The sequence below is a fragment of the Haliotis asinina genome, chromosome 1 (assembly GCF_037392515.1).
Source record: "Haliotis asinina isolate JCU_RB_2024 chromosome 1, JCU_Hal_asi_v2, whole genome shotgun sequence".
Classification (NCBI taxonomy): domain Eukaryota; kingdom Metazoa; phylum Mollusca; class Gastropoda; order Lepetellida; family Haliotidae; genus Haliotis; species Haliotis asinina.
This window is the reverse complement of record NC_090280.1, coordinates 79,075,485-79,091,021: the sequence shown is the minus strand read 5'-3', so window position 1 is coordinate 79,091,021 and position 15,537 is coordinate 79,075,485. Positions and strand designations below refer to the sequence as shown.

At 37.6% G+C, this 15,537-nt stretch overlaps 1 protein-coding gene across 4 annotated transcripts in view; it reads left to right on the top strand.

Moving 5' to 3' along the window:
* The window catches only part of LOC137297776 (serine/threonine-protein kinase unc-51-like), a 46,390-nt gene that overhangs the window by 20,428 nt on the left and 10,425 nt on the right, over positions 1-15,537 (top strand). For 2 of the 4 annotated variants that reach the window (XM_067829729.1, XM_067829722.1), the window contains exons 4-19: positions 3,250-3,282; positions 3,755-3,791; positions 4,076-4,126; positions 4,622-4,747; positions 4,985-5,058; positions 5,600-5,760; positions 5,931-6,013; positions 6,203-6,259; positions 6,876-6,994; positions 7,520-7,630; positions 8,077-8,110; positions 8,339-8,393; positions 9,107-9,350; positions 10,879-10,972; positions 13,536-13,652; positions 14,960-15,157. In XM_067829729.1, coding sequence (XP_067685830.1) covers positions 3,250-3,282; positions 3,755-3,791; positions 4,076-4,126; positions 4,622-4,747; positions 4,985-5,058; positions 5,600-5,760; positions 5,931-6,013; positions 6,203-6,259; positions 6,876-6,994; positions 7,520-7,630; positions 8,077-8,110; positions 8,339-8,393; positions 9,107-9,350; positions 10,879-10,972; positions 13,536-13,652; positions 14,960-15,157 — 1,594 coding nt within the window. The remainder of the gene's footprint in view (positions 1-3,249; positions 3,283-3,754; positions 3,792-4,075; positions 4,127-4,621; positions 4,748-4,984; positions 5,059-5,599; positions 5,761-5,930; positions 6,014-6,202; positions 6,260-6,875; positions 6,995-7,519; positions 7,631-8,076; positions 8,111-8,338; positions 8,394-9,106; positions 9,351-10,878; positions 10,973-13,535; positions 13,653-14,959; positions 15,158-15,537) is intronic. The other 2 variants (XM_067829737.1, XM_067829742.1) reach the window with 2 other exon arrangements.

Genomic DNA, 15,537 nt, shown 5'->3' with positions numbered 1-15,537 from the left:
TGTCCTTGGTGAAATGGATGGCCATTAAATGGAGATTTTTGGAGTGTCAACTCTGGTATTGTGGGTGTAGTATCACAAAAGTTACTGTCTAATGTCTGTTGGTCCACATTGCTAATGTAAACAAGGCAATATGTTCATTCGGTTGGTGTTATTAATGCTGCACAAAGCAATATTCCTTCTTTGTGATTGTGGTCTGAAAATGATCATGTCTAGATAATTGCTTTCCACGGCTCCACTACTAACGTGTCAACCAGCCTGACCGTCTGATCTTACTGGACACCTCATACAAGAAGCATGGCTTTATAAAGGAGTCAATTCTTATCCTGATTTTCAATGAGGAAGTAGATTTTCCTAAACTCTGAAGTTTCAAATTTTTGTTTCACTCAACTTGTTCTCTGGTGCCTTCACAAAAATGGGGAGCACAAAGTCAGACTCTTTCCTGGCTTGTCACTCAACAACTTCACTTATTCATTCAGAGAATGCTTCATCTGTATTCTCTGTACCACATAATCTGTACAGAGGCATTTCTATAATGGAGTAAAAATACACAGATACTTTTACATTTTAAAACTACGAGCATGTAAAATGCTCTTTTTTCTTTTGTAATAAAACTCAAAGTTATTGTTGTTGGAGTCAGAATTATTAACAACGGTTTAAGCATTTCAGCTTGTTCACATATCTGCTTTGGGAGGGTGATAGGGTAAGTTAGTGGTTAAAGCATTTGCTCATGCTGAACACCCGGGTTCCATTCCCCACATCGGTACGTGTGAAGCTCATTTCTGGTGTTCCTTGTGGTGATATTATTCTAGTATTACTAAAAGCAGCATGAAACTTAACTCCCTCTTCTTCGGGAAAGCATCCACAAACATATTTATGAGAGTGTACCTAACTTCACATGTCAAGTATGATGAGCTCTTATGGAATGTAACATGAGGTGATGAAACAATGTTAAAACTACTGGAATAGTTAATAGTTAAACTAAACCCAAGAAGTTGCTGTCCATAAAATTTGTCCTGTATTACTGGAATACAGTTTTGAATTTTGTAGATAAGCTTGATGTGAGGGGAAGTATTTTGTTGTTTACTTCAGGAAAAAGTGATCAGTCAGAAAACTATAACAGGTTTGTTTTCGGGCAAGGTGGAAAGGTCAATGTCCGCATTTACAAAGATAACAGTGTTGTAGTATATTCACCCTGGGGCATAATTTGTGGTCACCTGCAAAAATGTGTATATCTTTCTCCCTGGATTTTGGGGCCGAAGGCTGAGAAATATGATTAAATGATCTTAGATCTGTAAGGTTTATTTTTAAATAGCGTTATGTCACTGATTGTCCAAAGGACTGAATAAATACCACTATAATGTACCTGATTGCTGCTTTTAGCAACAAGCAAATGTACTGTTAGATATACAATGTAAATATGAATATTTGACTTTGGTAGTCTCTAGTACTAAACCGAGATAGAGTCTGCTCAGACAGGAAGCACAGCTAAAAATAAAGTGAGCTCAGCTAAAAATAGTCTACATAATATGACTAAATGATAAATAATAAGAGCCAGGGATATTATAGTGGTATGGTGATGGTAACGCTCATACTTTAGCATAGGCTAACAATAACTGTAGCTCTGAGGTGTCTTTGTGGAACACGGCTAGGATTGGGCTATTTATCTCATATGTCTGAAAAGCTTTTCATTCAGCTTGATATTTGTGTGTAAATATACCTAAAGCATATGTAAATTTTTTTCTTACAAAAGCTAAATCACTCAATTGACCTCACAGGCAAGGTTGACATTCAAAACATGCAGATATTCGTTAATTCAGACAGCATCTGTTAGGAGGGAGGCAGGTGTTCATCCCAGTTTGCTATAAGCACTGTTCAGGCAACCAGCCCCAAGATATTTGTTGCCTATATCAGTCAGTTACTGGCCGATCAATCATCATTATTCATTTCTGGGAACACCCAAAGCAACACCTACATGAGTGCCTTATTGCAGTTTCAGCCGTCGAGTTATATGTCTGGCAGTCCTATCGATAAATGGGTTTCTATTGATTTCCCAGCCCTGTCAATATGGCTACATAATTTAAAAAGCTTTTAATATCTGCACCAACGGCTGTAGCCTTTTTAGCACATTTATTAACAGTCAGTAATGCATCTATGACAACTGTTGGGCAGTAACATCTTGGTGTATAAGTCATATCCGTGTTTTATTTGTTACGCCCCTTCTTGATATTGCCAGCAAAGTGGAATAATTCAAGTAGAGGGCGAATGGCTGCTCATGTTTCCTCTGTGTATTATATGTTCAGGGTGGATTATGAGTGCAGCATTAGTTATCAGGCATTCTGTATTGAGGTGAGAGTGAGGAAACATTGAAGCACTGAAACTTTATCATTTTTACAATAATCAGAATTGACTGAAGGAATATTCACAGTTGACTAATCTGTAACAGGTGCTTGATGATCTTTAGCTGGGAATATTTATAAAACTGTTGGCATTCACAGGCCATAACAATTTTCTTTTGTCCTTAATACACATGTAAAGAAATATCATAAACACAAAATTTCCATTTGTCCAGATAATACTTTGATCCTTAGTGGATGGTGTTGTGTCTAATCTAATTTTCCCCCTGCATTTGTGTAAGCTTAGCTCTTGAGTTTGGATTCTGAAAACAGTATCCATGTCAGGAAATGAGCATATTAGAATCCTGGGTAAAGTTAAAGGTATTCATCAACCTGTGCCTTTCATGAAAGTTAGAGGGGTTATCAGTCTTCATGACTTTGATGATTCATATGATTGTATGCCACTTGTATAAGTCGATGCTCATGATGTCAGTCATGACATTGTCTTATTCCTTCTGTAATTTACAGACCTCAATCTTATATAATATTACAACAAATGTTACATTCTTTTAAGCAGGGACCCGGAAAGGCAGAGGGGCATTTTGCACATTAGAATGAAAAGTGGCCTATAAAAATTTTGAAGTTTGCTATTGTTACAAGGGCACTGGCCTAAAAATGGCCCATTGTCAAGTTCTCTTTCCTAATCCCAGTTTATAGTACATAACATCCGAATGCCATTAATAAATAACATTAAATGACATTAATTAAGTAAATGCGATTCTTTGAGTCACCTCCTTGCATTGAATAACAGCATGGTTTATGTGACAATACAATAAAATGTTTTATGTAACTATGCAGTAAAGTATGAACTGGTGATATATCAAAAGATACATTTCTATAAATGTTATCATTTCAGGAAACAACAAATCATGTTTATTTGGTCATGGAGGTAAGATCTTTTGTCATTTTAGTCATCTGAATCATTTTAGAATGTGATACTTAGAGTAGAAACAAGCGCCAATTCATGCTTAGTGTATGAAGAACCAGGAGTCATATCGCCCCTTTCAGTTCTTGATGTGTGGTAGGGTAGCCAAGTGGTTAATGTGTTTGCTTGTCATGCAGAAGACCCAGGTTCAAGTGGTACATGAATACAATATGTGAAGCCCTTTTCTGGTGTTCCCTGCCTTTATATTGGTGGAATACTCCTTCAAGTAGAGTAAAAACAAACTCATTCACTTTCAGTTCTTGGCAGGCTGTAGAAATTTAATTTTGGTATTAAAATTAAAAATTTCAAGTTGTGTCTTTGTCCCCACTAAAGGCTTGCAGCAGTAGCACACATATCGTCCTAAACATGTTTCAACATGCATACTAACTTTTCAATTTATGTGCTTTAGTAAGATGTTTCCAATTATTTTTTTCAGTATTGCAATGGAGGAGATCTTGCAGACTATCTGCAAGGTAAGTAGATGGAGAAATTTCATTGGATGGTTTCATTACTCATAGGGACTGTCAATTTCAGTTAGTCCTCTAAATGTACTGGAAGCAGATGATTATTATACTACTAATACAGATCTGTTTAGTGAAATATCTAATTTGTGTGGACACTTATTGGACAGCCCACCCCCCAGGGCGTATGCATTATATATTAGAATTATTGCTTTGTGGCATATGTTAACAGTGATTGTATTCAGGGAAATATCAAATATACTGATATTTTATCTTTCATATCTAACTATTTTCAGCCAAGGGTACACTCAGTGAGGATACGATATCGCTGTTCCTGCGACAGATAGGTGAGACACTACAATTGTAAATCTATTGCACAGTCTGCTCAGTTAAATAGATTTGCTGTTAACACAAATTCCTGTAGTGAGTTCCGTTTTGTCTGGTCTATTGTTAATAGAGTTGGTTACAGATGCTATTGTAAGTACAACTGGTCATTACAACTATTGTAAGTATAACTGTTATTACAAGTCTTGCATGAGTTGTTATTGGTTCTGTCTTAACTACCACTTGTTAAAAATACTGTTAAAGTACAACTGGTTATTGGTACTGTTGTATGTACAGCTTGTTATTATAACTATTGTCAGTACAAACATTATTGATGCTATTATTGTTATAACTGGTTATTGGTACTGTTGTATGTACAACTTGTTATTTGCTACTATTGTTAGTACAATTGGTTATTGATACTGTTGAAAGTACAACTGGTTATTGTTACTGTAGTATGAACAACTTATTGGATGTATTGTAAGTACAACTGGTTTATGGTTGTTATTGTGTTTCAGCTGCTGCAATGAAGGCTCTGAATGCGAAGGGTATTGTTCATCGAGACTTGAAGCCACAAAACATTCTCCTCTGTTACCCAGGGAGGGCTAGCCAGTCAACAACAAAAGACATTAAGCTTAAAATTGGTGAGACAAGTAAACATCTGAACAAGTATTTTGAAAATTGTTTTGAAAATATTCAGTAGATTTTTTTATCCAGCCACAACCTTCCGTCTGGTTGTAGTCAAAATTAGATTCAGCGGAAAAAATGTAACATAAAATTAATCACGGTTTCTGGTGAAATGGGTAAGGGTAAGTACAGTCAAGATTATCAGGAATCATAGCAATTACTTCACTTATATTATTGTACATGGCTTGTTTCAGCTGACTTTGGGTTTGCTCGCTTCTTGCAAGATGGTGTGATGGCAGCAACTCTGTGTGGGTCTCCCATGTACATGGTATGTAGACATTTATACCATTTGTTTGTTTTCTGGGTGGCACCATGTGACCAAGCCCATGGCGCACGGGTTTCAGATCAGGTGAAGTTGGTCACAGAGAATGGTTGGTCTTGCCTTGCTCCACAGACTGACCTGATCTGCAAGGACAGGGCGTGTTAATTATCTCAGTCATGAAGCAAAACTTTCCTGTCGTGTGATGTAGCTAAAAGTTATTTCCCACTGATAGTCCGTCCCACATTTGACATAGTGTATTCAACTAATTATTTGTTATAAGTGTTTCCATAGTTTCTTCGAATTGTTGATAGTTCCTTGAAAAGCCTCTAAAATGGACTCAAACTTGATGTCTTGTAATCTGTAAAAGCTCTTCTTTACTTGAACTACACATGTATAATAGTGTATGTATAAGCTTGTTCTTGTCACTATATAGCTGAAGCAAGGTACATATACTGATAAATCTTAACTCACTCACTGGGTTTGGACAAAGTGGTAAATGCAGCTTTATAGCCCTTGTTTGCATAGGACATTGTCTGTGATGTTGCAGGCACCAGAGGTGATCATGTCACTCCAGTATGATGCCAAGGCTGACCTGTGGAGCATCGGCACTATCGTCTTCCAGTGTCTCACAGGCAAAGCTCCCTTCCAGGCACAAACTCCACAGCAGCTCAAGCAGTTCTATGAGAAACACAGTGACCTCATGCCCAAGTATGTGCTAGTGATGTTCAGTACGTCTGTCCCAGTGGTCACATAGAAGAAATGTTTACCAGGGAGCAGAAGATAGTTTATTCTCCATCTTGTTTGTTTGTTGTTTAACACAGTACTCAGCAATATTCTGTATACATGTATTTATGTAGTCATGTGTTCTTGTCTTCTAGTATACCAAGTGGGACATCTCCTGAACTCAGAGACCTGCTCTTGAAACTGCTGAAAAGAAATTCCAAAGACAGGATAGAGTTTGGTAAGATTTTCTTAACCAACATTAAGTTACTTGGTAGTGATGTTAAAAATTCTTTTCTCAATGTCTCCATTTTAGAGATATTTAATAGTTACTCAGTCTGTACAAACAGTATAGAAATTATTGATTTATTTATTGTTTCTTGAAAGTGAAGGGATACGTCCTGATTCTTGGCTCTCTTTTCATTTTCAGAAAATTTCTTCAAGCATGCGTTCCTACAGCGATCTGCCCCGAAACCACCCAGCAAGTGTAAGTGTCTGTTCTGTGTTAATTATGTCTCCTTGTTCTTCAATGAATCTGCAATGGAAACAGTAATGAAAACACTGAAATAGTATGGAACCTTGTGATCTTGGAGGTGAAATTGCACTTTCCAAAACCAATAATACTGGTGCAAGCAATTTATCAAAACTATTCATGATATAAGCACCGAAATTAAATGCCTTTAACATTATGCAGATGATCATAGGTGGTGGTGGTTGTCATCCGCAATAATCAGAATGGAGTAAATGTTTAATAATCAATTGTAACCATAAACCAAAACACAAAACTCTTGTAGGCAATAAGGAGACACTATCACAGCATTGTGCAAACAACATAGGCACCCATGATCCCATTAACCTCGTGATCAAAACGATCGAGGATACTTCCTGTTGAGAGATACACATGACTGCGTTGTTTACATTGCAGTTTAACAAGTCAGGAAACTCTATCAATTGTTTAAAAAGTCCTGATTTAACAATTTAAATGATACTAGCAAGGTCAAACAATTGACCTTTTATTCAGTGGCATCACTGTAGGTGAGTTGTATTGCACCTGTTAAATATGTCTGTTTTGTTTGTTATATATGTCACTTTGTGTAATCTAGCTGCCCCAGTGCCAGTGCCCAATAGGAGTGCAAGCTTCTCCTCAGAGGGGTCAACCCCAGGGAAACATGCCACATCCGCCACGCCCCCAGCAGCCCAAATGGAATACACACCCCCTCATGTGAGTCTAGGAGATCTCACTCTGTTCTAACTAAACCATAATTTTCACTGGCCAGTTGGTTATCAAAATTGTAAAAGCAGTTCCAAACTGGCACATATATTACTTTAACTTGGATGTATTTTGTCACAATAAGAATTTAAACTTCTGTTTAGTTGTTTTAGATCACGAGCAACATAACTATCCTGGTTCAACCATAACACTTCTCCATCTTCTTATAAAACAGAACCAGGTTAAACATGGTGTTACTATAATATTTAGAACAGTTTAACATGCAGAAAATCCATTCTGAAAACAGTTATGCTAACCCCAGGGAAATTTGGGAAATTGCAACAAATTCAGATGACAATTACGAGAACCGAAGTCCACTTTTATTGGTTTCCTCATAGCGCTGCAACATTGTGAAAGTGGTCAGTGTGTAAGTGACTCTCAAACTCTCACAACTTCCAGGGATTGTACAAACTTTAATTCTACAAACACAGAATTTTTTATCTCCTAACTGAATGGAGACATATCCTGTGATTTCAGTCTCACGGTGCTGTGAAACCCGATATCCTGCCCCAGCCGTCCCCACCAGACGATGCTGGCTTCCTGAAGGTGGACAAGGAAGAGATGGACGTACGCAAGAGTCCTACTGAGGCAAGTATCCATTGCTGTCCATTGCTTCTCTGTTGTCTAACACTGCACCCATCATTATTCTAGCTATATGGAGGAGGTCTGAACCAGACAGTATAGTGACTGATGTCATGATCATTGATCTAAGCATTTGGGATACAGTGCCATGTTAACCAAGTCTGACATTCTGTTTGTCTCCTTTTATGACAAGCATAGGTTGCTGAAAAGCAGTTCAAACCCAGGCTAGCTATTCTTGAAATGTTCGTAGCCTTACGAACATTTCGAGAATAAGGGCCCAGATCTAAAGACTGCTGTTATGGTGACAACTGGGGAACATTTTCTGTCATGTCCATTTGTTCAGTTATGAGCGTGCCCATAGAATTCAGCCTAATTGTCCAGTTGATAAAAATTTGTGTTTCAAATATGGCACATTTTACATGAATATAACTGTTCTGTTTTTATGTCCACAGGACTTTGTGTTGGTTCCTGAAGGAGATCATATTGGTAAGTGTTGTCAGGTTATGTGTGGAATCAATTAGAAGAAATATAAAATACAGTGATGTAAGGATGCTAAATATGACATGTTTGAACAACAATTCTGAAAATTTAAAACGATGTACTTTTCAAGAGGCCTTTGAAAGCTGTATGCATTCTCTTACAAATTAGAAAGAAAAGAAAAGTTAATAAACACTGTCAAATTTAACAATTATGGACCTTTCCTCTGTTGCACAGATGTTCCTGTGAGTGCTGCCCCTATTGCATCTGAAGAGGATATGGACACTCTAGGGTAAGCTTCATCACTAGTTGGGATTCTGGGGCCAGACAGGTTTCCTGTCTACAGTTTATCACGGTAATCAGGTGCTTATACAGTGTGAACTCTACAGTCTGGCATGCTGTCTAAACAGGAAAGTTTTTTCACTCTCGATGAGCGTCCATTTAGACAGCTTCCACTGTAGTTAGTGACTGGCTGGTTGTGTGTCATGATGGATAACATGGGTTTTGCTCATGCTGTCAATCACTAGTTCGTCTGATGCAGACACAGTTATAGGTAGCTGTGTTGTAGTTGGTACTGTGTCTCACTATTGCTCTCAAAGTTTATTCAAGGTCACGAATTCATTCCCCATTCTGAACACGCAGTTACACATATAAAACTGATACATACATATAATAGTTGTTTTTGTATGACTCAGCAATATTCTAGCTATATGGTGTCAGTCTGTAAATAGTCTGGATCAGGCATTCAAGTGGTCGACAGCAAGAGCATCATTATGCGTGATTGGGATACGATGATACGTTTAAACCAAGTCAGTGATCCTGACCTTGTTATCCCATTTGTCATCTCTCCCGACAAACATGGGTTGCAGTAGACCATTTCTAACTTGGCTCTTCATGGGTCACAGCTTGAGGTCATTAATGCCAAATTAGTGCAAAACTCATCTTGCACTTATTCAGATTATTCATTTATATAGACAAACTGACTATTTCATGATTTTATTTTAGTGACGCCCCTCCCTCTATGAAAGCGGTAGCGGTCCATGCCCAGGTTGGCACAGCCACCTACAAGAAGGAATCCCAGACCAGTCCTAGTCGACCCAGTACCTTGCCAGTCAACAGCCCCCCCTCACCACCTTCCTCCAACCCCATCCCCGTCCCCACTCAGGCCCGTGCATATCAGAAGATGCAGCAGACATCACCATCAAGTCCCCTTGCTCGGAGGGTACCATCTTCTGCGGAAATGAGAGAGGTAGGGAAAAGATAATTATTGTATTTTAAGAAATAGTACAGTGTTTTGGTATGAAACTGGATATGGGGCTAATGAGGTCAGTCATTTTTTCTCTCCTTATGTTGTCATTTGAAGTTATTTTCTCAAATGAAAGTATGGTTTATATAGAATATAAACAAAACCACACTTATTACAAAAGCAGGCACTTATGTTGTCATTTGAAGTTATTTTCTCAAATGAAAGTATGGTTTATATAGAATATAAACAAAACCACACTTGTTACAAAAGCAGGCACTGGCATGACTGATTGTTAGAACTCTTCAGACAGTATTCAGAATGTTCAGTACTGGTTATAAGAATACTGAGACTGAATGTATACATCCCATGGTGAAATTAATACACAAATGGTGAATCCGGATGTTAGTTAGGAACCATGAGGGACAACCACAGCTAATGAATCATGTAACACAGGACAGTTTATTGATTCCTTCCACCGAGGGGATTGAAAGTCTAAATAAATAGCCCAAGCCCAGGGCCAGCCAAGCAATTATGAATTAGGATCAGGTGCCAATGTCTACTTCCATTTTTGATAGCTCTGAGTTGTGAGACTCCCAGTTGTGAGACAGTGGAGTAGGGAATTAACAAAGAAACACACTATACTCCCCTATCTGATAGAATGGATTAACCATAGCTGATTAGGGTTTTGCTATGCTACTGAATGGTGTGAGCAAACATTAATTCTCAATGTCAGACAGTGACATAGAGAACATACGACATATTGATGCATATTAGAAAATTGAACACAACCTGGGTTTGATAAGTTTTTGAGTTAAGTGGTCAATGACACTTCATTAAACACATTCAATATTATGATGTTTTCAGAAATACTGGGAAAGAAATTGATGTCTTTGGGCATTTATTGCTGGAGTGTAGAATAATTAAAACTTTTGGTGCATCTTTAAAAGTTGTAACAATGTCTTGTTGCAGTGGGCAGCAAGTGGTTTAAAGTTCTAAATTTAGTTAACCAGATTTTAAGTAGTAAGGCAAATGTAACAAATAAGTTTCAAAGAAGTTGATTTCTGTTCCCACTTTCATAGTAGGGATGTGGAAGTACCACCAATTTGCACTCAGCCATTAATTAATGTTTCACAACTGTGAGTTCTCACAAATGGGAGGACCCCAATGTGGATCTTACATGACTGATTGACCTTGTAGCGTGGCCATGTTTATTCATTATTTATGGATATTTTTCAGCATTTTGATGGTGATCTCTCTGACTTTAGCCACTTGTTAGAATGAATCCTGAGTCACATAAAATTCTGTTTAGTCTGATCTGTTAGTAAGATCTGTTGATAATAGTTCATATGATAACACATTATTGAAGTTTGTTTCAATCAAACCAGCGTCACAACGAAGATAAGGTGGTGGTGTTCTCTTGAAATTTATAAAAAATGTATTAAAGCAGCTTTGAAAGTAAACTTAAGCCCAGTCGAACCATATCATATCATTAGAACTTTCTTGTAATGTTTGGTGTCCTGTCACATTTCAGGAGTGCTCAGAGAAGGAAGTAGTGTTGTCTCGGCAGACTTCTGAAACTAAGCTTTGTACTGGACCTACCATTATCTCCCTGTCTCCCCCGAGTGGTAGGTGCTCACTTTCACACCAATATCCATGAACAATACTGCCTCTTCCTTTTTTGCCTTATCATATTCACAACCTTTTGTTTTTCATTTCAAGAATTATTTAGAGATACTATAGTACTTTTTCTATCCTTTTGGCAGCCAGTTTTCATCAATTTAGTAGCCAGATTGTTTGTTGTGAGTGCATGTAGCATGTTTCATACACATTCTGTCTGTATTTGGCAGACATTTGATCATGTGTTTTTGCTCCCAATGATGGGACGCAACCCCTCATGGAAAAACATAATGATGAATGAAAAATCATTGTTTGGGGTCCCAAACCCATAACAGATTTTCTCATTTAGATCAAAGGAAACAAACAGAATATGTCTAATTTCATCATGTGCAAACTTACTAAGGTTTAAATGAACAACTTTAAAACAGATTTGGGGGTTATTTCCATGCATATAAATAGTATATGTCCAATTTCATCATCATACTCAAGATCGAGCTGCTAAGAAAGGGGTGCCAGAAGCTTGGCGGATGGACTACAGTATTTCTTTGTGCCATTCCTCACGCATCACCTTCACTAGTCCCTTTAAGATGTAATGTACATTGATGTTATGTGAAAACATCAGTAGATTGGCTTCTCAGTCGAGAGTTATTTAATTCACCACAATTTATAAATTTACGCTTACAAGCATTACCTCCCAGCATACCTCATATCCATCTGTCTGCTACTGTTTATGGAGTATAAGCACATCATAACTTGCTCTTCAAATCAGCTTAGAGATGAAATGGTGCCTTTTGATGATTTAGAATGCTGAAAAATACTAAAGAGCACTTTCATTTCCTTCACTAAACTGAAAACACCCATTGGCAGTGAGCAACAAATGGGGTGTACATATCCAATAGCCAATTCCAAATGGTACCAGACCTGGGGGATATATTGTCTCTTGGTGACTATTCTTGAATTCATTCTTTAATGTTTGAATTCTAGTTCATTGGATACAGTATTGGCAGCAGGACATTCTTTAGTAAGTGCCTGCAGATCTCATTATATGGTTTGTATTGGCGATCTGTACCAGCTTGTTGATTTTATATACAAAATTTAGAGACATTGAATTATGCCTTTCTCAGATTGCCTTACTTGCTGGAAGTTTTGGGTTCTCAGTTAGCTGTCTTCAATTTTCAAAGTATTTTAGAAAGAGCTGAACATAAACAGTCAGCAGGATTGTATTATCCACAGTGGATAATGTCTTGATATGGTTGGTTATCATTAAGAAAAGCTGTGAGTGATTCTCTGAAAGACAAGAAGCACTTTTGAGATGTTATTGCAAATAAATCCAAATTTGTTTTCACATATAGTTGCAGTCTTCCTCCAACTTAATGCTGCCTTGCTATAACAGGAATACTGATTCACAACAGTATTAGACCTATTCATTCCTACTTAATGATGTTGTAAATACTATTTGAAAAAATAGGCGATGTTGGATTTACAAGATTGATAAAACCCAATTGATGAAGCCAAAGAGGAAACAGACGGTGAAGAGAAATGAAGGGAAAATGTGACAATGTATTCTATTCTTTGGAAATGTTTCGTCTGAATGGATATATGATACTTTTTCTCACATGTATTGGCATTGGCTAGTGGTATCCTTGCAAAATGTTATACCCCTACTTTTTTTAAATATTTAACTGGAAACGTGTTCAAAGCAGTGTAAAGCTGATTGTCTCTTCTTGATGATGATGATTATTAGGGGTGATTGTGACCAAAACATATCTTACAGACCTAACGATTGTCAGAAACTAGATACATCATGACATAAGTTACCATATTAGAATTAAAATTCCTAAATGTATGGGTGTTGATTGGGGTATGACAAACTAGCAACACCTGTTCACTAGCTCATGTTTTCCGAGGCTTCAGGCAGTGTAGCTGAGCTTCAATCAGTGTATGAACAGGCATGAGTAAAATCCCCAGGCCATTGTCCACAACTGTACTATATGTTACTGACAGTTACTTAATGCCTTGATAGACCCTCATTGTCTGCAGCTGTAAGTATTGAAACCAGCATATATCAATAGGTAGAGATTGTCCTGAAATGGGGCTACTGTTTCTTTGTCAGTTAATCTCCACTTTGTTTCCTTTTGTTTGATAATGAGTAAAAACACATCCACAATGACAACACTAACACCAGTGAGGCAGTCTTGCATCACCGACTTCCAGACTCTGATGAATCCCATAAAGCATTGCTCACTGAATGTGTTGTGATAAGAGGTCGGATCTAGAACCCATATTTTCCAGAATCCATCTAGTGACAAAGTCTTGTAATTTGAGTGTCTGTACAAATGGAATTCTTGTTGTTTAGTGTTTATTTAGTGTATGACTGGTTTCAGCGTGAGCCCACCTTAGCATATATAGGTGCATACATTTTGCAGTTAGTGTAATAATTCAGAGTTACTATCGCTTTGCTTGATCACCAGGCCAACTGAGTATATGTAACTTCTCAGTATTTTTAACAGCCAATGAGCTTGCTGACCCTTCACTCATCCTCTACTTATGCTTATGCTTAACCCCTTTCAGTCCAGTTCAGCATCGGCACTCCCCCCACTACAGGGTCGTGGAAGAGGAGCAACACTCCCCCTAGTAAGACTGGCAACACCCCGCCTAGTGTTACTGGCTCACCCCACAGAAAAGCTAGTGAGAACACCACTTTTACTAACATAAAGCAATTATTTTTTAAAGACAAGAGTTTTTATGGATGACAACTTCTTTATTGTGAAGAGTCACAGTGTTTCTAAGTGAGTTCTTACTTCTTCATTCACCTGATGAAGAAGGAAGAACATACTTCGAAACGTCACGACTCTTCACAATAAAGAAGTTGTCATCCATAAAAACTCTTGTCTTTATGTGTATCACTTCTAAATACCCTTCAAAGACTCAATTTTTTTTGTATTACATGGGTTTTTGTTTCCATCTAACAAATTTTACCAGTGAACCAATTGTACAATTAAACATTACAACCATGTAGATCAGTGTTAGCAACTTGTTTTTTGTTGGGTTTTTTTTCAAAGAAATAGTTATATTCTCCTTGTATTGGAGATGTCTGAGTTTAGACTATTGAAATTTTGTTATGAATACTTGTTTCGTTTCACTGTATGCTTTTATATAAAACCAAGTAGTAGAATACTTTGTGTTCAAATTAACAATAAGCACAGTTTTCTAACTCTTTACTGTGATGTAGTGATCAAAATTAAGCATGAACATCAAGGGTCAAGCATGGCCTGACTAGTAAGGGTTAATGGGAATAGATTTACTGCACCCGTGAAGGTCTGGTGTAGAATAGATCTTCAGTAACCCTTGCTTGCCATAAAAGGCAACTATGCTTGTCATAAGAATGGACTAAAGGGATGGGGTTGTCAGGCTCGCTGACTGGTTGACTTACATGTCACTGGTTACCAGTTGCACAGATCAATCATTATACTGTTGATGACGGGATTGTCTGGTCCACACTTGATTATTTACAGACTGCCGCCTTATAGCTGAAATATTGCTGAGTGCGGTGTAAATCTAAACTCACTCACTCACTCACTATAGATGTACTATTTGCCTGGATTAACAAACCACAAAAGATGGCCACAAGGAACCCAGGGCATCCTTAATTTTGAATACTCGTTTGACTTATAAAATCCCTGCATACTTTGTAGATTGAGAAAAGCTTATTTGAGTGGCATTTTTTTCACTGATTGATTTTAGCTTGATCTTATATTAACATTACTGTTTAAACTGGCTGTTTTTCCTATGCATGTGTTGTACATTTATATTGTATTGTGTATCGTTTTTAAAAAATAATTTGAAAGAACATTATTAAAATGGCATCTAAATTAATGCCTGAAAACATATATTGTGGATAATACTGAGTGATTGAAAATGAAAAGTTTGTCCAAAGTTATCCAGAACAATTTATTTGTTTGTGTCTTCAATGAACCCATGCTTCCATTCCATAGGCCTTTCCTCACCCCGGTTTTCACCCCTGCCATTTGGGGGAGGTCCTGGATCTCTACCCACAATCCTTGGCTCTCCGACTAAACTTGCTGCATTTAACCTGGTACCCAGTCCTGAGATGATGCCGCTTGAACCAGTTCATGCACCGTTTGGAAAGTTCAGACCAAACACTTACCCAGAAAACATTGCTGCTCTTGCAGGTAATTGGATGATGTGTAAATTTTTTTAAAAAAAAGGATCAGTTAATTGCTCTGCTTTTGTCTATATTAGTGTATTGTTTGATCCTCTTGACTCAATTGTTGACTTTCTCGGATTGTCATCAATGTTTTCTAGTTATTCTTTATTAAAACTTCTGTTGACTTCCTTTGTATGAAAGAAAATAATACTGACGTTGTGAACACCTGGACCCCAGTGACGTTCACATCTGGACCCCAGTGACGTTCACACCTGGATCCCAGTGACGTTGTGCACACCTTGAGCCCAGTGACATTGTTCACACCTGGAGCAAGCTGATGACGTGAATGTCTAGTGTGATATCCTGGATTTGATAACTTCCCACATGCTAATGACACTATTGAAT